The sequence below is a fragment of the Salvia hispanica genome, chromosome 3, assembly GCF_029641045.1.
Source record: "Salvia hispanica isolate PSC_SH4W2 chromosome 3, Shi_PSC_v1, whole genome shotgun sequence".
Lineage (NCBI taxonomy): Eukaryota > Viridiplantae > Streptophyta > Magnoliopsida > Lamiales > Lamiaceae > Salvia > Salvia hispanica.
In genome coordinates, this window is record NC_142694.1 from 49,146,587 (window position 1) to 49,169,228 (window position 22,642).

The 22,642-nt window shown below is 32.4% G+C and overlaps 1 protein-coding gene across 1 annotated transcript; it reads left to right on the plus strand.

Annotated features, from left to right (window-relative positions):
* The first annotated feature begins 15,950 nt into the window (after positions 1-15,950).
* On the plus strand, positions 15,951-17,517 carry LOC125216000 (LOB domain-containing protein 1-like). Its single transcript, XM_048117594.2, has 2 exons — positions 15,951-16,175; positions 16,838-17,517. Exons 1-2 carry the CDS (start codon positions 15,975-15,977, stop codon positions 17,147-17,149), a joined length of 513 nt encoding a protein of 170 aa, XP_047973551.1. The 5' UTR covers positions 15,951-15,974; the 3' UTR covers positions 17,150-17,517.
* Positions 17,518-22,642: the final 5,125 nt, after the last annotated feature.

Genomic DNA, 22,642 nt, shown 5'->3' on the forward strand with positions numbered 1-22,642 from the left:
GCGAAATTCAAAAGATTAAAACTATTTACACCAAATCTCTAAACACATAAACAAACTACGCCATCCATCCCCGGCAACGGCGCCATTTGAAGAGTTGATTTTCTTGCTTGCTGTATCCTATCAATTTCTAATTACACACTTCCTAGATCCAGTAAATCAACTAGATCACAAGGTCTAGAGACTCACAAGACTGGAAGTCTGGTCGTTGGTACGCAAGCAAACCTTCAAAACCCTCAACCACAGATACTAAACTAGCACAGGGAAGTAGGGATCGATCCCACAGAGATGGACTCGTAAAATACATGCGTAGAGAATTGGAAACTATTTTTGGGTTGGCTGCTGCCACGCATATTTTGGGTTGAGGAATTTAACTAAGTGAATTTGGAAATAAAGTATGCTATGCTAACTGCTAGATCTAGGCAAAAAATGAATTATGTATAAGAACTAAATCAAATCAACTACTAGATCTGGGACTTCTACGAACATCTCTAGACCAAGGAGATTAAAACAAGTGGGGACCAAACTCTGAAAAAGGTAAGTACGGACAGAATCGAATCTGCAGCCTAACTAACTAAAGCATCAACTGAAAATGACTTCATCTTCTTCAACGAACACAAATAAATGCAGAGATCAAGAAAAACAAACTCAGATGTAGATCGGAGGCATAATCTTAACAGAAAACTAAACAACGACGGAAATTAAACTGCTAGACGAAGCAAACCAAGCAGAACAAAATCCCCATAATCTCATGCACAAATTTCACCTCCCCTGTTCAGATCCACACTTCGGATGCTAAATCCACTCCGGATCCAAGCATCAGAACAAAAATCCAACCGAACACAACTTCAATACCACGATTCTCGAATCTCCTAAAATATTCAGCAACAAATTCAAGAGAACATCTCAAATAAACAAACCAAAATAGCAAGCATCATAATAATCAACACGAAATCTAACTTCATCAAAGCAAATCAAATGTAAATAGAACGGATAAACTGATTCAGCAACAAAACAACAAGCTCGACTTCCAAACGTGAAGTTCGAGACTGAACTGAGTACCAAACAGAAATTTTAAAAGAACAATTGTTTCTTCGCCCTCAAGGGACGGTGATGCACTGATACGAGACTCCTGAAAACGAAAACCACCCCAAATTTCCCATATCCCTAGTGTGTGTGCTAAGAGCGTGACTGTGTGTGGAGTGTAACCGATCTGCCATTCTTGTTGCGCACTCCTTTATTTATAAGCTTCGAGGTGGGGCCCAGCGAGGTATTGATTGACTTGATTGCCCTCAGCTTTTGGCTTCCTTCCTCTAGCTTTTCCTCGTGATTCCGTTCCTGCTCCTCGCTAGATATCCTCCTCCAGCATCTCCTGGATCTAGCGCTACACACACACCTGGCTTAACAAAACTTGTTAGATCCAGCAGAAATGTGATGTTTTTCACTACATAACCAATGCATGAAATTAGCCTTATCACCTGTCTTACAAGAGTACACTAATTTGTCTTGCGATTGTTAGAAATAATGAGATAAAATTCCCAAGTCGTGTACAGGCGGTACTCTAACTATTACAATCGAAGTAAGATAACAACAATAAGTGGAATGAAAATTACAACGGTAATAATAAAACGAACCAACAATAAGTCGAGTCGAGGAAAGCCCTCTTTCACAAGACAAATTACGCCCCGGCTAGTGCTCACGGAATGACGTATTGCCCCCAAAGATAAAACGACTTCCTCCTAGCATGTAGAAGCACCTCAAACCCGCTAGGCACCGACGAACTTGATGGAGTTTCAAGAATCGAGCTATGCAAAGCTTCTAAGATGCACACTATGATGTAGAGAGGTAGAGAGAAGAGAGAATGATTTTTGTTGGTGTGTTTTCCCTCTTCCAAACTCCACCTATTTATATGACAGGGGAGGCCACCTCAAAAGTCTTAGCATTAAGGGACATCATAAACCAAATGGAGGTTACCACAAGATGAAAGGCCAAAGGCCTAGCCTTTTCAAATATCACACGTTTTCAACACTATGTCTCTCGAGATGAATATCTTCTGGCTTGCTTTTCTAGTTGCTTTGGGTATAATCATTCTGGTAAAATCCAAAGTTTTCATGAAAATCTTTGGCGTCTTTGGTCTCCTTTTTATCACTGTCATGGGTTTCTTTGCTTCAGGTAATCTCTCTCTGTATTCATTCACATGAATTAAATTTGAAATTTGGATATAAGAGTCTCTATTTTCATGTAGATCCATATGATTTCTGATGAGTCAACTTCGAGTAGTTTTGTTACAGCGTCAGACTTGCTCTCGTCCTTTGTTGAGTGAAGATTATGAGGAAGAAGAAGAGATGTCTGATGAAGATGAAGATAGATACGAAAATGAAGATGAATATATGTTTGATTCATATGATGATGATATTGATTTGGGAGAAGTGGAAGATGATAGCGATATGGAATATGATAGCATCAGTATATGGCAGGCGATGGAGAAGGTCCGTGAAAAAAAATGAGGTAACTTCAAATAAATACAAGAATGTCACAAGGTTATTTTGATTTTCAAATATGTTTCTTCTTACCGAAAACACCGAACCTAATTTGTTTGCTACGTAATTGATAATTGTATTAGTAGTTTATTGGATTCAATGTAATTCATCTAAAAGACTTAAACAATTTAAATAGAAACCTTGATTTTTCCGAGTACATTATGAATTAGAAACGTTGGTGGTACGATCCACATTAATACATGCATTATGAATATCGAGAGCAGCGAACTATTTTTTTCTTTTTTATTTTTTTATTTTTTATATACGTTAGTATGTCTTGAATCTGTTGTTTGCCGCTAGCCAAACGAGGTCTGTGTACCTATTTATTTATATAGAAGTAGACACACAATCTGTTCTTCTTTCCTGCCCGTGGACGTAGCCAACACAACGTTGGTGAACCACGTAAATCTTTGTCTCTTTTACGTTTCTGCTTGTCTCGATTACACAATTATTCTATTATGTTACAACATTATATATAGATATAAGTTAATATTGTTGTTAGTATCTCTTGACATTGTTGCTAGTGTTTGCTGATATTATATATACAATATATAAAATGAGAGTTTTGGGGGTATTTAGGGAAATAAGGGGAGTTTTTGGGGTATTTTGGGAAATACTCTTTTAAAATAGATATTATTATTTAAATATAAACATGAATGTTGAAGACAACGTGTTTTAATTTAGAGTCAATTATTTAGTTTCATAATTAGTGGATGGGAGTTGGTTATTTAGTTTACATAGTTAGTGAATTAGTGGTATATTTAGAGGCTTATTAACACAAGATGAGAGATGAAATGGCGCAATTGAACGAACCATACCTCATTCCACTGGTCTTTGCACCCCAACACGTAAGGAGGAGATGGCTTCTTCTTCCTGCCCTTCTTTTTCTCCTTCTTCTCTTAATGATTGCACTTAACAATTCATAAGGTTTGTGACATATGATCTAAACATATTATGATGGTATGCCATGGTATGCCACCTTATGCGACTGACTTCATTATATTTCAGGTTTCTTACGTTGGATGAGTCATTCTTGCTGGATAATCGGTTGACTTTTAGAGCCATGTATGCGTGTAGTTTTAAGTTCTTAGCTTTATAAATCCAGATTTGGAATGAGTTGGATTTAGTTTCTTTTGTTTATTCCTATGATTTGGGAATATCTTATGCATGTCAGAGTTTGGTGCCCTATTAATCTACTATTACATATATGACCGAACAGATTCTTTGGAGAATAAAAAAACGTGTGATTGGATTTCTCCTTGCCGCACAATTGGTGTATGCATTTCTTATAGTACAATTTTAGTGTGAAAGTGAGAACCAATAATAATCCACTATACTATTTTTTTATTGTCTAGATTTATTAATGTTTATACACTGACTCTCGATCATCATAATTCATAATATAATTAATTGCAGATTATTACAATAAGTGCCTCCGCGAACAAGTTGTCGAATATTCAGAAGCAAGCGGATGAATATGCAAGATTGACTCTGGAAGAATTGGACCCTAGGTATTTGGAGTGAGTGGGAGGTTTAGGTTTTAGTTTATAATGATGAGTTTGGTTTTAATTTTAAAGTTAAATGTAGTGTATAAAGAAATTATAAAAATGATGAGTAATTATTCATTGTGTTTAATTCTTTATTGTAATAGATTTTTTATCTTCCTACTCTATGATTTAATGTTTAAACATTATATTATGTGATATGTTTCAAATTTATTATGCTTCAATTTGTATAGAATTTTTATTCTCATATAACTAAAATTGTTACGTTCATTGTTAATATTGATTCTAATTTTGTTTAATTAATTTAAAATTAAAAATTAATATTTTTAAAAATATATTAATCTGTGCATAGCACATGCGTGATACTAGTTATTAAAAAAATTGACATTTATATATTGCGAAGTTGACATTATAGTTGTTAGTGCATAATTGATAATTTTACAAAGAGTATATTCGTGAGGATTGTTTTCACATTCGAAAAATATGTCACAAATTATTGACTATGTTGATAGACTTCTTAACATTGTTGCTGCTAGTACCAGTTGACACTAACTTTATTATCAATAATTTTGAAAATTCCAATAAATACTACTCTATCCGTTTCCTAAAAATAAAAATTCTTCTTTTTAGTCTATTATCTTGAAATAGAAATTTTCCACTTTAAAAAATAGACCGATTCAATGAATACATTCTTCAACGCTGTAGTGAATATGAAACAGTCGTTTGATAAAGTATAATACCACACCTGTTACATAATTTCTCAAGTAGGACTATATATATAGTCGCCTCATTTATCTTGATTCGAGTTCTTAGTTGATTTACAACTTTTTAGAAGCAATCATCTCTTTGAGATGTTACTGGCATAAATCTAATGGTATATGCATGTATTGCCTCCATCTAAATTAAGATAATAACTTTTTTAGTTGTAAATGCACAAATAAAATAATATATTCTGATTTTTAAAAACAATAAGGTAATATATTTATTTAAAATTAATACACATAACCATTTTGTATCTTTAGAGCATTCCTATCCATGCTCTTATTTAAGAGCACGGAAGTGGGCCCGAACCCACTTTTACTCCTTGTCCTTAGCTAAGAGCACAACACTCACATCCGTGCTCTTAGCTAAGGACAAGCTCAAGGGTCCCACCATTCTATTATTCAATTTAAATACTTCAATTACTAAAAATATTTCTACATTATAAAAATACATTAAAAAATAAAAATTACATAATTAAAATCCTAAAAAATAAAAATTATATAATTAAAATCCTAAAATATAAAAATACATAATTAAAATCCTAGAAAATAAAAAATATATATAATTAAAATCCTACAAATTAAAAATTACATAATTAAAGACTAAAAAATACCCCCGTGGAAGACTAGTCCTCTATCCCCAATGTTCTCTTGAGACCCCATATCATTTGCTCATGTGTTGCAAGTTGCTCCGGAGTCATCTTAGACGTATCGTTCATATAGAGTTGACCCAAAAGGGCCCACAACGTGTTGTTTGGGGGTGGAGGAGGCACAAAGGGAGCGGGGCGGGGGCGGGGGTAGTCGGGGCGCGACGGCGTGACCGCCGCCTTCTTCCTTCCTTGCGGCCGGCGGGAACTGCTCGGGCCAGCGTCGGGGCTACCCAAGCTAGTTCCGGCAAGCTGGGTAGCCACATCATCGGAGGCGCTATCGGATAGGGCTACCGACCTCGACGGTTTGCTGGAGGAGCTGGAGGAGGATGCTACTACGCCGCCCCTATACTTCGGATGAAGGCGCCCCTCCTGCCAACAATCGATGTACTTGAACGCTTTCAACTCCATGTGTTGGTAGGTCACCAAGGTAGCACTGATGATGTCGAGCTCGCTCATGCCGCTCCCCGCCGACCGCTCTTCCTGGAGGTAATACCCCTGGAACTTACCGATTGTGTCATTGCATCTGAAGATGCAATTGCGCACCATACTATCATTGCGATAGATGGTTTCCCCTGGTCGGGTTTCATTGTAAAGACGAGTGATGCGCCACCAATACGTTTCTCCGGTTTGGTTCGTGCCGACTTCCGGATCTTTAGAGACTGCCAAGTAGGCTTTGAACATCGCCATCATCTCACCCGGAGTGTACGGGGTGCGGGTGCCACGAGTAGGAGGATTAGGAGTAGGAATAGAAGTAGGAGTAGGAGTAGAGCTGTCGCTCCCTCCTGATCCGGGTTCGGGTGCCCACCCGAACCCCAAGGCATTTTGGTCGTCCACCGGGTAAGGGCGATAGCCACCCGCAACTTGCAAACCTTGGGTTTGAGGAGGGGCCAAAAATTGCGTTTCCGAACTAGGGAATGAGTCGGGGTTGAACCAATCGTGGTTCCAAACGCGATTGCCGGAGGTGTGATCGCCCGAGCCGGACATTGTGTAATGTGATGAGAATTTAGATGAGAAAATATGAGAAAAAAGATGAGAGAATGTAGATGATAGAATAGATGAGAATGTGATTTTTTTTTGTGTTGAAGTGGGGGTATTTATAGATGAAAATGTGAATTTTGGGGAGAAAAAATTGAAAAAATAAAATAAAAGTGGGTAAAAATGGATATAATTTTTTGGGAAGTGGGATTTTTTTTTTTAATTTCAAAATGTTTTTTAAATTAATTTTGAATTTTTTTTTTTAAAATTGAATATGGGTTTAGGCCGTTGGCCAATCAGAACACGCCACGTAAGGGTGCTCAGCGGCACGGACGTGCTCTTAGCTAAGAGCAGCGCAGTGCCGCTGGCACGCACGGACGGCTCGCAGCAGCGGACGAGCTCATCCTTGCCACTGGCACGGACGGACGGACGCCGCGATGGGGATGCTTTCAATTAAAATATTCACCTGTCTTTCTCTCTCTATTTAATATTTACATTTACATTTTCCTCTCCAATTAAACTTATTAACCAAAAACTCCTAAAATCTAATACCAATTAAAAAATGTGTCATTTTAACGGAAACAACCGGAGTATTTATCCGAAGCCATAAATGTTGATATATTCTTTATTCGTCAATCTTGAAACTATAGTTGTAATTAGAAAAATGAATTTGGGCCCTCCTACTTGAGAGTCTTGAAATCTTGGAGGTTGGGTTAAAGCACGATGTGGGGTTCTAGTTTATTGGGATATTTTTGGAAAGTGTATAAGCTATAGTTTAAATAAGTGGGCCTTTTAAGCTTATAACATGATATAACTGTGTTCCTATGTTACATAAAGTAGTACTCCATACCACAGACTAATATATCCATTAAACTTCAAATTCAGATTAATTTTGAAAATTCGTATATTTCACTTTTAATGATTAGCTATATTTTCATAATATGTTTGTTTATTACTTTTAATGATTAGCTATATTTTCATAATATGTTTGTTTATTAATATAGGACCGTGATAAGTTTGGAGTTCGTACAATATTAACCGTTTGCATTTGATCATATCTCTATTAATATAACTGTCATTATTTGAGGAAAATCACTATAAAAATCTGATGTGTGTACTAAAAAGGACTTTTAAACAATTCTAATTTTGATAATCTCATAAATTCAATTAATATCGTAATTAGTTAATGTATACTTTTGTGATTTTAACTAGAGTTAGTGGTATTGGTAAACGAGAATATAATGCTATATTAGACCATCTTCAACGGTACTGCAAAACTTAAAATGCAGTAGAATAATTCCTCCAACAGAATGCAAAACCAATCCTATTATAGGATTTTGAAGAAAAAAATATCTATGTTTAGATTTGCACTAAAACTATACCAATTTTTTTTTTTTTCTGATTTTGATAGTCCAAATCATTTTATTTTATCAAAATAGAAAAAGGAAAGAAAGAAGGGAAGGAAGAGAAGTAAAATTACAAAAGACATAGATAGAAAACTTACCGGAAGAGCGTTCCAGCGGCTGCTAGGAGAAGAAGATATGGAAATAACCTAATTTGATTTCTATTAATATTTGATTAGTAATTAATTAGCGGGCTTGGCCATTTTAATATAATACACATTTATTGATTAGTTAAAAATACTACCCACCATTTTTTTAAGTTAACAAATATAAATACTAATTAGTTATGCCTATTAATATTGAATAGTTATGCTTTAGTAAATTACATAATTTGGTAGCTTTTAATTTTTAATATTAACAATTGGTTTATTTTAGTCTAAGAATTGACAAAAACTCTTTAAGTATTATGCCTTATTCCTAATATCAAACTGAATATACTAACGATATCTGATTTATATATTTGTGATATCTTTAAATGAATTTTAATAATAAATTTTAGTTATTTATATGTACCTTGTAATATATTTGTAGTATTTTTATTGCATTTAAATTTTCTAAATTATATAATTATTTTTTATTTAAGAAATAATAGATTTCATATATAGTTATATTAATTACTCTTAACATATTATTTAATATAATTTAAGTTATTGACAAAGCGTCCTGCGGTTAGTGTGTAATTTAGATAAAATATATAGGTATGATTGAAAAGTATAAAATAAAAGTGAGTGGGGAATATTCTTTTGGGTTTGAGTTTAGTGTAAATGGTTGGAGTAAAATCAATATTTAGTGTGAGATTTACATTAAAATGGGTTTGAGTTTAGTGGAATGGCTACATTAAAATGGGTTTGAGTTTAGTGGAATGATTGGAGATGATCTTAGTCATATAAACATTAAACTGAAATAACCCCTGACAAAACATAAAATTTAAATCTAGGGCCTTATGGAATATACTTGCGCCCAAAACTATCAGATGGATCAATTTGATAATCACGTAAACCAGCCTCAAAACGGATATCGGGTATTGGATATCCGATATCCAAACCCGAAAAAGTCGGATAATTGGATATCCGAAACCCGATTTTTCGGGTATCGGATCGGGATCGGGTAGTGAGAATTTTGGATTATCAGGTATCGGGTTATACCCGAATTATTCGATTTATTTTCTAAAATTAATAAATTATATTTTTTATTATAATTAAATGTAATTTAATTTCTTAACTATAATTTAATTAATACTTATAAGATGTGTAATTTAATTTTTTAATTACATTTTAATTTCATTGACTTGTGATATTTATAATTTTGAATTTTTTTATGATATTAATTATTGTTAGATCTTGATTCTTATAAATTATTGAATTGTGATATTTATAAAGGATAAATGTTTGAACTTATGAATTTTGATGGTTATTGACTTATTGTGGATGAATGAAAGATGTTAATATGTATAATTTATGAATTTTGTATTTTTCAAAGTTTGTAGTTATTTTCTTTGAAATTCGAACTAATATAAGAATTTTGTATTCCTAAAAGTTTGTAGTTATTTTCACTAATATAAGAATTTTTGTATTCCTAAAAGTTTGTAGTTATTTTCTCTTATTATAAGAATTTTGTATTTTTAAAAAGTTTGTGATTATTTTTATTTGAATATTAGTACTTCAACTTTGTATTAAATTTGAATTAAATAATATTAAATAAATTCTAAAAGTTTGTAGTTAATTTAAAAAAAAAATCAAAATCACAATTGGGACTGGATATCCGAGTCGGGTATCCGGGTACCCGAAATCAAATTCGGGTCGGGTATCGGGTATTGAATTTTAGGAATTTTGGGATCGGGTATCTGAATATTTCGGATCGAATATCCGCGGGTACCCAATTTGACAGGCCTAAGCATGTTGACGACATGAGAAACAAAAGGTCCACTAACTAATTAAGTACTTTGATTAGCCTTCAGATTTAAACAAAAATTAAATCTATTTTCAGAATTTTCATTCTTTCCTTATATATAATATTATACAACAAATAATTATGTTATTTACACATTTTCCGACTTTCTAATATGCAATGATAAGATACGGAGTAGTAAATTGCTGTAATTTCTTTTCAAGATTAATTATGCATGTCCATACAATCTAATTAAGTTAGTGGTTGGAATTAATTCTTGATTCTTATCTAAAAGGGTATTTTCACTAATCATGATTGTATAATAGATTGATGATGGCATACATGATATCACTGCCCATGAATTTGGGAATTCTACGTCAATTTAGTTAGTGGAAATACATTACTATAAGTCCCATTTAACTGTGTTAGAGATGACTAAGAATACATGTGTCGTATTCAAACAAGGACTTATTTTTCTTTTCATTACAAGAATTCATCCCCAATTTAATTAGACTCAATCCCTGGCCCCATCTATTATTCAACACTACACTTTCAACACTAATCATGACTACTAAACCTTTTTTAGCTTAATTTATGTACGTACTAAATTAAATTGAAAATGTCACCTCATCCTTTAATTAGACTAGTTGTAAAATGGGTACTCTAAGTTGATTAAAATTAATATGTTACCATCACTACTTGTTTCTCGTATGTGGATTCATTTTATATTGCATTGTCAAATTTGAATGAGTTGAAATTAATATGAATCGAACTAACTATAGAATAGTTAAGTAAAACATTTGTTTTATCCATTTGTACTTATTGAGCCCATAAGGTTGTTGAGTTTATATAACTAGTTGAACTTGAACAAACTTTCAAGCGATATGATTAACTGATTGCACGACTATATTTTCTTCACTAATAAAAGAATTTAAGAAAGTTTGGTTGGATATATAAAATAAAAAAACTTGTGGATATGGATTGGAGGGGCCGACAGAATGTTTATTTATACCATATTATTTAATCCGAATCTATGGCTATTTCCATATCTTGCCAAAGTCAGCTCTAAGCTACTAATTCCTTTATTATATACATAAATCATAATTGTAAATATCCATCTTTTCTATATATGTGGATGTGACTATTGTATAAGAATAAACTTTATCTAGAACTCTTCGCCAAATGGTAGATGTGAATATTTCTACTCATCATGATAAAATTTGTATAGAAAAATGCGTACATGAAAGTGATCAATTCCTTAGTCTGAAAACGTTGTACAAAAGATCAATGAAAATGTAGTAGGGACTTGGGAAAGTGGAATCCAACCTTAAAGTATGTATATAACACGGTTTAGTTCACAGTTTCAAGCGTTCACATTATCATCCAACACTAAAATCCTTAATATATATGTTTGTATATTCCTGTCTATTGAAAAGACCAAAGTCATGTAAACAATATATATGTGATATGTCACTCTCACAATCAATAGTTCAATACCTTTTTTCGTTTTCTTTAGTTCAGTTAAAGTGTCCCAATATTTTAGGTATCTCATTTATAATGCAATTATATATCAAAATGAACCCTTGTTAATTAGCATCAAAATTAAACAAAGACACCAGAAGTATAAATTGTATAAATTGCAATTGACGTAATTAGTTTCAAGTTTATCATTCAATTTGGACAAATTGAGGAAGTTTCAATCTGAAATTTTCACCATACATGTTTTATAATTGGGCCTACTTTAGGAATGCTTGCAGAATATAATGTCATATAATATATAATTATGATATAAATGGTACGGCAATGTTGAAAACTATACATAAATATACAAGTTTTTTTTTTTAATATTAGAAATGAATGCCCCACGTTGTTTGAAATAATGCGCCAATCGTAGAACAATTTATTTTATTTTAACGCAAAATATGACTAATATAGCAAGTGAGAGATAGCATATGCATATGTGGGAGACCCTACACGGTATTTGTTATGATAATTAAGTCATTCAACAAACCTAGATATAGAATATTTAGATCAACATCAAGACTTTCCTAATTACTCCTATAGAATATTTTGAGAATGAAAAATTCATCGCTTGGAATATGTAGTACTCCGTAAATATTACATTGTACTTACTCCCTCCGTCCGCATATAGGAATCTCATTTTTCCATTTTAGTCCATCCGCGAATAGGAGTCCTAGTTCACTTTTACCATAAATGGTAAATAGGGTCTCACCTTCCACTAACTATCCACTCACATTTTATTTAAAACTTATATATATAAGTGAGACTTCTATTCCACTAACTTTTTTCCGCCCACTTTGCTTAACATTTCTTAAAACTCGTGCTGTCATAAATGAGACTCCTAATGGCGGACGAATGGAGTATTATTTTTTATAGATGTAAAGTAATCTATCCTAATGACGGACGAATGAAGTATTATTTTTTATAGATGTAAAGTAATCTAACCCAAAAAATTGAGTAAAGGATCTCATAAAAACAATACAGCAACAATACGGTAAGAACTCAACAAGAGAAAAAATGTAAGCAACATTATCATGGGCATCCACAATATTCCAAGCACGCCAATAGAAGATGCAAAATTAAACTAGCAAGAAATAACAAAGACCAACAAGAGGAACCAACCACTCACATATCCAAGAAATTAAAAAATTAAAAGAGGCTCATCCAAGGTAAGAATATCCACAGCGTCAGACAAATCCCCCTAGCAAAATCATACAAACATACCAACCTCTTGCACTCACTCTAACATAGGTCATTTGTTGTTATGATCGTCGACTGCATATTAGTTTATTGTTCACTACTTTAGACTAAATTTGCATGGATTTGTTATTTGAGTCACTCTCAAAAGGTCTCAAACTAATTAGACTTGGGAAATACTTATTTATTGTTTCCAATTGTCTGTTTTCTTCGATATGGTATGGAATTGCACCCAACAAACCTCTCATCAAATCGAGACCATACCGAGTATTTCTTATGCAATAAAATCGACTTCGGGTAATTCACCTTAATGCATCTTCTAGATATTTCTTGGATTTCATTGTTGAAGCAGTTAATACTAGTGATTTGGTTCTATATACTTGTTCTAGACCCATCATTCATATTATGGAAATCTTCAATGACTTCTAACCTTGTGACAGGATTTGCAGATTTTCTTCCACAATAATTTTCTCCCCAACACCAACACCCACTCGTACCCATGCCGTCTTGGTTACCTCCCTTTTCACCATCGCTTTTCCACATAATAATCGTTTTTGCAGTTGTATAATGCACCCAACCATCCTCGTCCATAAAAATTAGTTTTCTTTTATTGATGGTATGTTATCATTCTAACAAGATGATTCATATTTTTTACTAATAATATTTAAAATGTTTTTCTTTTAATACTAGTTTCTTTTCCTTGACCATTTTGCAATAAAATATACTTCCTCGGGACGATGTTTAATAAATGTCTCATTTCATTTTTATCATTTTTAGTAGTAAAAAATATATTCCACAAACTTATTCTCATTCATATTTTATACAGGACACTGGACACTTAGTAAGGCCCGAGGGGAGTATATTGTCAATTAACAAGACTATTAATATTAGATGAGAAGTATCAATTAGGGCTGGCAATTTTTTACACGACACGATAACACGACACGAACCGGCACGAAATTAATGGGTTTGGGTCAGAGCTTATCGTGTTCGTGTCCTTATCGGGTCGACCCATTAAGGACACGAAAATTTCGTGTCGTGTTCGTGTCGGGTTCGTGTTATCCGTTAACAATGCGTGTTCGTGTCGTGTTCGTGTCGTGTTCGTGTTATCCGTTAACACATAATATTTTAATATTATTATTCTTATTAACACATAATATTTTAATATTATTATTCTTATTATTTTCATTTTTCAGTACTTATTTTCGTGTCATTAATGGGTTCGTGTCGTGTTCGTGTCGTGTTGACCCGAAACGGTTCGTGTCGTTAATGGGTTCGTGTCGTGTTCGTGTCGTGTTCGTGTCTGAGGGTAGCGGGTCGTGTTCGTGTTCGTGTTTGAGGTTTTCTTAACGGGTCGTGTTCGTGTTTGTTGTTATCGTGTTCGTGTCGTTATCGTGTCGATACGATAACGACCCGACACGACACGCACGATTTGCCACCCCTAGTATCAATAGTGCTAATTTTTTTGTTGATGCGCAACAAATATCATCATACATTCATACTACTACTTAACCAATCTATCTGGAAACATTTTCCTTCGTGCTTAGCTAAGGAGTGAATAATCATAAATTCACAACACTGGTTTACTCAAATTTATTAGGTTTGCAGTTTGGTAACACTTGTCTAATTTGATGTTGACTATGATTAATGCATCCTTGCGTGGCTTCCTAAAGTCGGGCCTTGTCATGAAGTTTAGGAAACCGTCTTTTGAATTTGGCTACTCACCAATATTTATTTCATTTTGGTTTCGGAATAATTGCTGTTCTATTTACTCAGTTCAATTATTTGTCGTCACTTAAAATAACATTTCTAATTTTCATATTTAAAGGAAATTATGTATGGTTGGGCAAATGGAAAATACAAATATTCTGCTAGTTAAACGACGTCCTTTAATACATCCTCCTTAATTTTTATACATGCACACGTCATGTAATAAATCTGGACAAGTAGCATGTCGGAATTTTCATGAGACGATTAGGATAAACGTTAAAGTTAAGATTAAATAAAAGTTGTAGGATTGACAAAAAATGGTTCTTTTTTCAAATTTTCCTATTGTTGCCTTCTTTTATAACAACCATAAATAATGCATCCAAATTCACTTTTAGTTAATCTTAACAAAACATTTAATTTACTATCCAAGCGAAGGGAAGATAGATCACACCCACATTAGTCAAGTTACATGCACTTTTTCTCCTTGTGTGTCAATTCTTGTTAGGCGCAGACTCAAGAAAAATATTTAATAAAAAGAAAAAGAAGAAAAGTAAATTATCATAAAACTCACCTTACCAACTGTAATTGACACTATTTTCAAAATTAAGAAGAAAATTAACACAAGTAATGCATTGAAATAAAAATTTGACAAGATATTTTTTCAATCTTCAACGACTTCAAACGTGAGTCGCATTCTCGCCGGGCACAAACCTCAGCGGTTTCTTATCTACCTAATTGGACACAGACACGTAACCTAGGCCACGTGGCATTCTAGTCTTGAATTAAAAAAGGCAATTTATGTACATTTTCTTCCATCAATATTATCCTTCAACTCCCTTTGTCCATAAAATATTGTCCAAATTTAACTCTGATGCAAATTTTAAGAAATGTGAAGAAAAGTGAATTAAAAAAGTTAGTAAAATGAGGATCACATATTTATATATTAGTTTTATAATAGAATGTGAGTGTAAAAAGTTAGTGGAAAGTATGATTCATTTACCATTTTTTTTTCTCTAAAGAAGCAAAGTGAACAACTTTTTACGAACGAACCAAAATGGTAAAATTGGACAACATTTCATGAACGGAGGGAGTATAATTTTCGTATATTTAATAGTAAGATAAAAATTGTTCTGATATATTATAGATTTTAATCAATAATTTATCGTTGAAACTATATGTTTAAATATTTTTGTTCATCGTAATTATAGAATACTCAATCTTAATATATACTCCGATAGTATGACACGGCTAGTATATTAATACTCAATTTTAATACTATATATGTAGTGTTGAATATAAAGAAACATGACATTGATATGTAAGTTATGTCATATGGCACATTTTAAAGATTTATTTTATGCAATAAAGGAAAATTAGGAAATCATTTACTAATAGTGGGAATAATCAACGGTATTATTATTGTAATGTTGTGGATACTATGTATATAATGAACTCGATTCGTGTAATGTTATAGTTTTTTTTTTAATCTTTAATACCACTTGTCATATTCAATAACAATTGCCAATCCTAAAATATTTTAAAATACACATATAACTCTCAAATATTATACTCGTTTACTCTATTCCACCATAAATGAGACGCATTCTTTAATATACTCGTATTAAGCATAATTATACCCTTAACTTAATAGTCATACGTCATCCGAGTGGCTTAATGACGTGTACACGCACATCAAATTAGAATCTTGATTTGAGCTCATAACTCAAAAAAGTGGACAAGTCAAACCCCACCCTTATATTGGATAGTATAAATAGCTCAAACTACAGCACCATTAAACTCCAAATCAAAAACACATTCATACATAATAATGGGATACAGCACGAGCTCCTCCTCTTCGCCGCCCTCCTCTCCTCCGGCCATTCTCACCCCCTGCGCCGCCTGCAAGATCCTCCGCCGCCGCTGCGTCGACAAATGCGTCTTGGCCCCTTACTTCCCACCCACCGACCCCCTCAAATTCACCATTGCTCACCGCGTCTTTGGCGCTAGTAACATTATCAAGTTCTTGCAGGTAATTTCATATATCTTTCTCACATTTAAATCTAATCATATTTACTTTACTTGTCTTTTATTTTCCATTTCATTAATTTATCTCAAATCGTGATGGACAAACCAATTTCTACCATGACGTCGCTATAATTAATTATATATTAATAATCATTGTGCATGTTTTTGTTTTTCACAACATATAAGGTAGTGTGAAATTACCTTTTTGGTGGCTGAAAATACTGAAATGGGTTTATATTCTAAAATATGTAAGTGGGAAATTTTCCATGATCCACTAATTATTGGAGTCCTTTTTTACTACATATTTCCACCAAAAATCAAGAAAAAGGGGGGTTTTGTAGTTGATTTTTCTAATTCTAGTTTTCTTTCTTCTTCACTTAATTTCTTGTTTATACTATATGCCATCTAGACTTAAATATATTGACCACTCACAAACTGAAAATGACATTTATTAAGGTCAATTGGTTTAGGCGCCTACTCAATATGAAATTAAACTACGTGAAAATATCACTAATCATCTACAGTTTATAACTAACACAATTATCCTCAGGTACAAGTTTTAGCTTTAATGATTGCAAGAATCAATATTAATTTATACACTAAATTAAAACTAGCACTAACTTCATTCTTTGAAATTAATAAAAAAAATTACTTTGAAAAATTCAGGAGCTGCCTGAGGATCAAAGAGCAGATGCTGTGAGCAGCATGGTTTATGAGGCAAATGCTCGGCTGAGGGATCCGGTGTACGGGTGCGCGGGTGCAATTTGCCAGCTGCAAAAGCAGATCAGTGAGCTTCAAGCCGAAGTAGCCAAAGCTCAAGCTGAAATCGTCAACATGCAATGCCAGAATTCCAACTTGTTCGACCTCATTTGCAAGCAAATGTCGCCTGAGGAAAATATGCTTCCGTTCTATGATAGTCCGGTTTTCATTTTTGATGACAGTGTTTCGGGGATGGCTTCGGATCCTCTCTTGACGTGATACTTCATCGATCAATTTAGTTAAGGATAATTTTAATTTTAACATATATATACTTCATAAAAATAAATGGGGGGAAGGGGGGTTCTTAAATTTAGTTATTTTACTAATATATTTGAGGTTATGGGGTAGTTTGATAATCATAGAAATGTAGTACTATCACAATGTGAATTTCTCCAACTTTTCCAAAGGAAAAGAAGTGAATCAAGAAAAGTTGCTATTACTTTAAAAAAGGAATCGCCTTATTAGATCTTTGTATGTATAAAGTCTTGTATTTGGCATCTTTTGGTGACCTAATGCTTTCATATTTGATGATGATAAGTATTTTTTTTTATTTAGAGAAAAAGAAGAAGTATTCATTCATTACCATACATATGTATGAGTATCCAAGAGATCAGATCATGGGACTAAAAGAAATAATCAAGAACCTGTCTACCAATGACAAGACAAGAGTGAAAAATAGATGGAGAAGAGATGCCATGATGGAACAATGCAAGTTTAATTATAAGACATGAAATTCATTAGATAAGGTTGCACATGCAAGAAATGTCCTTTTTCATGTTTTGGAAACTCAAAAAACCTTGAAATTATATGCATTAAATAGAGAAAAATTATCATTGGGGATGGGCTGGTGATGAAGTGGTGGTTGAATATCATGACTTCAAATCCCACTACAAAATCGGTCTACCATAATATTCAATTCATATTCTGAATCAAATGTGTGAGAAAAAGGAATTGTGTAAGAGATTTTATTACAAATTCCAAATAGGATATGAAGTAAACTTAACAAGTTTGTTTTGATTGGATGCTGAGTTCAAGTGATACTAATCACATGTTTGGAGATGTTGTAGCATTCGACAATACGAACGCAACAAACATGTATACGAATTTGTTGACATATTTTTGGTTGTGTATTAGTATTACGCACATATTGAATTGGCATTCGTCTTTTTATTTATTTGTCGATTTATTCACATGGTTTTTAATACATTTATAGCATTACGTATTAATATTTTGATTGATGTTCATGTTGAATGTTTTATTCAACAAGTATTATGTGGTGTTTGGTCTATTTACTGCTAAGCATAATCATGGTTGCCCTGTAACGTCTATAGATGAATTTGTATCTAATGAGAATGTACACTCATTTTCATGGTTATTCGATTATTTGTTGAATGCATGAGTGTCGCACCAAAGTTAATTGAAAGACTGGGGAAGGAAACTTGTAATCGAAAGAGTTTTGATTGTTTGGTACCAGACATTGTTGGTGCATATGGCACATGATGATGAGTAAACTTTTTAAGAATGTCTCAAAAACAGTTCTGGAAAATGAAGATTTTAAGAAGGATTTGAAATCTTTGTGTCTATTCAGATTTGTAACACTATCAACCATCGTCTTGGCAGCAATTATAACGTCGTTAACGAACTTTATTTCAGTGCTTTGTGATATTCCTTCACCACCATCATTTCTATTCTCCTTAACCTCCTTAACCTTAATTACCAACACTCTCAATCGTTTTGTCATTAGGAGTGTCGGTCATTTTTACTATAAATGATAGGTAGACCTCAATTTCCTATAACTCATTCCACTCACATTCCATTATAAAATTAACATAAAAAAAATAGACTCCACATTCCACTATCTTTTCTCGTCCACTTTACTTTACATTTCTTAAAACTCGTGTCAAACTCAAATGAGACTCCTAATGACGAACAAAGAGAGAAATAATCTTACACATCATTTATAATGTGGATCCTACAATCCACTAACACTATACCCTTCCACTATATTTTTCATCTCTCTTTCATTTCCCGTATCTCTTTCTTATTTTATCAATTGCACATTAAATTAAAATCTATGTTATCTACAAGTTTGTCTATTTTTTGAGGATGGAGTATTATTCACAACTCAAACAAATATAATTTCACTAAAATTCACATTTCCAAATTTGTTTGATTTCATGAGCAAGCAACGAATGTCAATGTCAGTATATTTAAATCAAGCATATTTAAATCAAGCAACCACTAGATAGCTTATCAAATATTCCAGAACCGACAACATATGAGAACCAAAAAAGAAGACCAAGTGTGATATGCCTTTAATTTTCGAATTCTGTAACAGACAATTAATATGCATTTTTAATTTTACCGACATCAGTTCGTTCAGAAAATCAATAAACAAAGAAACCGTGCATTTATATTTTGAACATGCCTAATTCAGAAACAAAAGTATAACAAAACATATTTGTATCGGAAACTTCATTGAGTTAACATTAATTGAAGCGGAATTATATAATTTCCTTTCAATTAATCTTAACTTAATTAGGGAGTCTCGTGTTGCATGGGAAAATTTATCAATTTGAGTCAGTTGACCAATAATTTTTGGATAATCTACAATGGTCATAAATAGAGCCATTATTGTAATGCCACAGCCACATAAATCTAAACTAAATGAATGAGTAATTGATTTTTATGCTGAATACTACAATTTCTATATAACAATAATATATTACATATATTGACAATAATGGGTTTATGACCTTCTAGATTATGCAAAGATTAATGGTCAAATTGAGTATACTATAACTTGGACATACGACTGTCTAATTAAGTCAAGATAAATTGAATTTGAAAGAGAGATCAATTACAAAACCGGAGTTTACGAAAAAGATAAAGTCACTCATGATTACATTTCTTGATTTTTCACTAGTCAAGATATTGTTGTAAACGACTTAGTTTGCTCAATGAGAATTCGGTTAATTTGTGTCTCACACATGTTGGCTACAAAGAATTTGGACTGCACACACATTTACACTTTTATGTCAAAATTAAATGCAAAAGTCTTATATGTATGTGTGAATTCATAATAATATCACATTTAAAGACCATCGCATGTCGTTTTTTCGGTTTAAATATGTCGGCCTACCGCTTAGATAAGAGATGAAGATTATCGAAGCTTTTATTTTGGTTAGTTTTGGTATTAACAATAAATTTAATATTGTGGAAAAGTAAAATTATAAAAGAAACAAAAAACTTTATAGCATATTGTATTCGACTTGAATGATTTTTTCCGATGGTTACACCACCTTTTATAAGCTCTAATTCTAACTATTCACGAAAAATATATTTAATTTAGCAAGTACTCCTATCTATTTTGTATTTGATTTTTCATAATCTTCAATTGCAGATCGGCCGCAATGGGCGCTGATCAATAAGGCAGCCAATCAACGCCTTATTGTGAATGCTTTTACTTTACTCTATTCGCTTTAACCTTTAACATATCAATTGTATAAATCTCATGCTCTAAATAAATGTCCCAACTACCTTGAGATGGATGGAGTAATATTTTTTAAATTTATTAGTATAGCCTTATTTAATTCATCGTCAAAATATAATTTGGATTTATACGGATTTTATTTATTGTACGGAGATAATTGGTTTTTAAATGTTAAATTTCAATATGTCTCTGTATAGTAGTAATTCGGAAAGAGTGAGAGTATGGAACATACATATTAATAGATTATCCTTATAAATAACATGTGATTAGACACTTATAATATCTTATAGCATAATATACTAGTTCAATGAAGTCAAAAACATATACACACCTAACAGAAGAAAAAAGAAAATTTTTGTTATGTAGTGAGTCTAATGACGACTTTATAATTTCTTAGGCGAGGGAATATTAGTGAAATAAGAAGTCAAAATTAAGTAAGAGGTTATCAAATCATACAACTCTATTATTGGCATTTTATTCAACTCAAATACCGTGAGGATTAATAAATAAGTATATGTATAATGTATTTAATGTACCTAAATATGGTCATAGAGTTCCATTATATGCATTTCCGCGCCTTATTCCTGAACAGCAGAATTGGATCAAATTAGGTGTTTTAATATAGTTTTTCGGATGAGATTCGTAAATATACAAATTATTTTCTTCTTCATCACGAACCTATTATACTTCAGTCCATGAGAAATAATTCATACTACCATATTAGGAGGAGTTAACCTCATTTCAGAATATAATACATATTTAATCAAACTCCACCAAACAAATTGGAAAGTGAGATGGAATATAATCTGATTAATTATTAACCAGGTATAATTATTGACTATATATTTTTGGTTAGTAAAAAATAATTAAAAACATTATCTATACAGTGCTTGATATTTAAATAGTCGTGGAATGACCAATCGACGCGTATAAGGGCAACTACTACCTTGGAATAAATAATCCTTGCAATAATGTCTATATTTAGTTAGTTTTCCACTGTTTCATGTGCTTGGATTATTATGCTAAATTCTCAATAATAAATAATAAGCAGACATATCAATTTACTATACCCTAACGGAGAAAATTAGTGGTTTGACCAATATATTATAGTTTACTGTGTATTGGATTTGTTTAGTATTTGGCTATACTTACTCATTTGACTTTGTACTAAAGAATCTTGTACTGTGTAATAGTTTAATTTAAGTGATCTCTTTATATTAAATTTCCATCGAAACGAGTTTAGTGTGAAATTTTGAATGGTTACGATTAATTTTTTCATACAATATGGACCTTAATTATTACTAACTTCGTCCCACAATAGGAATCACATTTGGTGTGAGCACGGATTTGAAGAAATATAAATAAAAGTGAGTTGAATAAGTTAGTTGACTATGAGTTTCATTTATATATATTAATTTTATAATAAAATGTGAGTGCAATAAATTGGTGGAATATGAGACCTACTTATCATTTATGATATGATTCTTATTGTGAAATGAACTGAAACGACAAAATGTGACTCTTATTGTGGAACAAATGTACTAGTATGATTTAACATAATGTGACTTTTATTGTGGGATGAACTGAAATTGCAAAATGTGACTCTTATTGTGGGATAAATATAGTAGTATAATTTAATATAATGTGGCGATTTCGAAAATATGAGTACGAGTGTGTTTTGAGAATTTTTCATAAGAGGGTTGTAAAATTGAAAATTAGTCCTCATAGGTTCTCATAAAGTGTTATCATTATTTATTAGAAGTCCAAAATTAGTCCTCTAATTTTATCCAAAAATATATGTTAAAGTATATATATTTGTAACCTTTCGTGTGTGTACAATATTTAATTTTGGCGCGCAGCAATATCAAAGAGGTTTCTTTACGACACCAAATAATCAGCCCTTTTTTTAATAGTCCTTGTAGGCCATGTTAGACGATATTTCATTTACCTTTTCAGTGCAAAGTCCTCCAAAATCTAAAACTATGGGAACAGAATGTCTAAAAAGTTTACGATATTTTAATTTGATTTCGAAACTCAGAAATGTCTATTCCCTCCATTTCATTTCAATCTCCATCTTATCTTATTTAGAAGTCTCATTTCAATAAATCACTACTTAATATTCAATATACTCTAAAAGGACCGAAAATTGTCCACAAACTAGGTAAATATTACATCAGTCATTTCAATAAATATCACTATCTCATTCTTAATGGACCGTC

Excerpts from the sequence above, each read along its gene's own strand:
- LOC125216000 (XM_048117594.2), top strand. The coding sequence starts at position 15,975 with ATGGGATACAGCACGAGCTCCTCCTCTTCGCCGCCCTCCTCTCCTCCG. Across the intron at positions 16,176-16,837 it reads ACATTATCAAGTTCTTGCAG|GAGCTGCCTGAGGATCAAAG; the intron begins GTAATTTCATAT and ends TGAAAAATTCAG.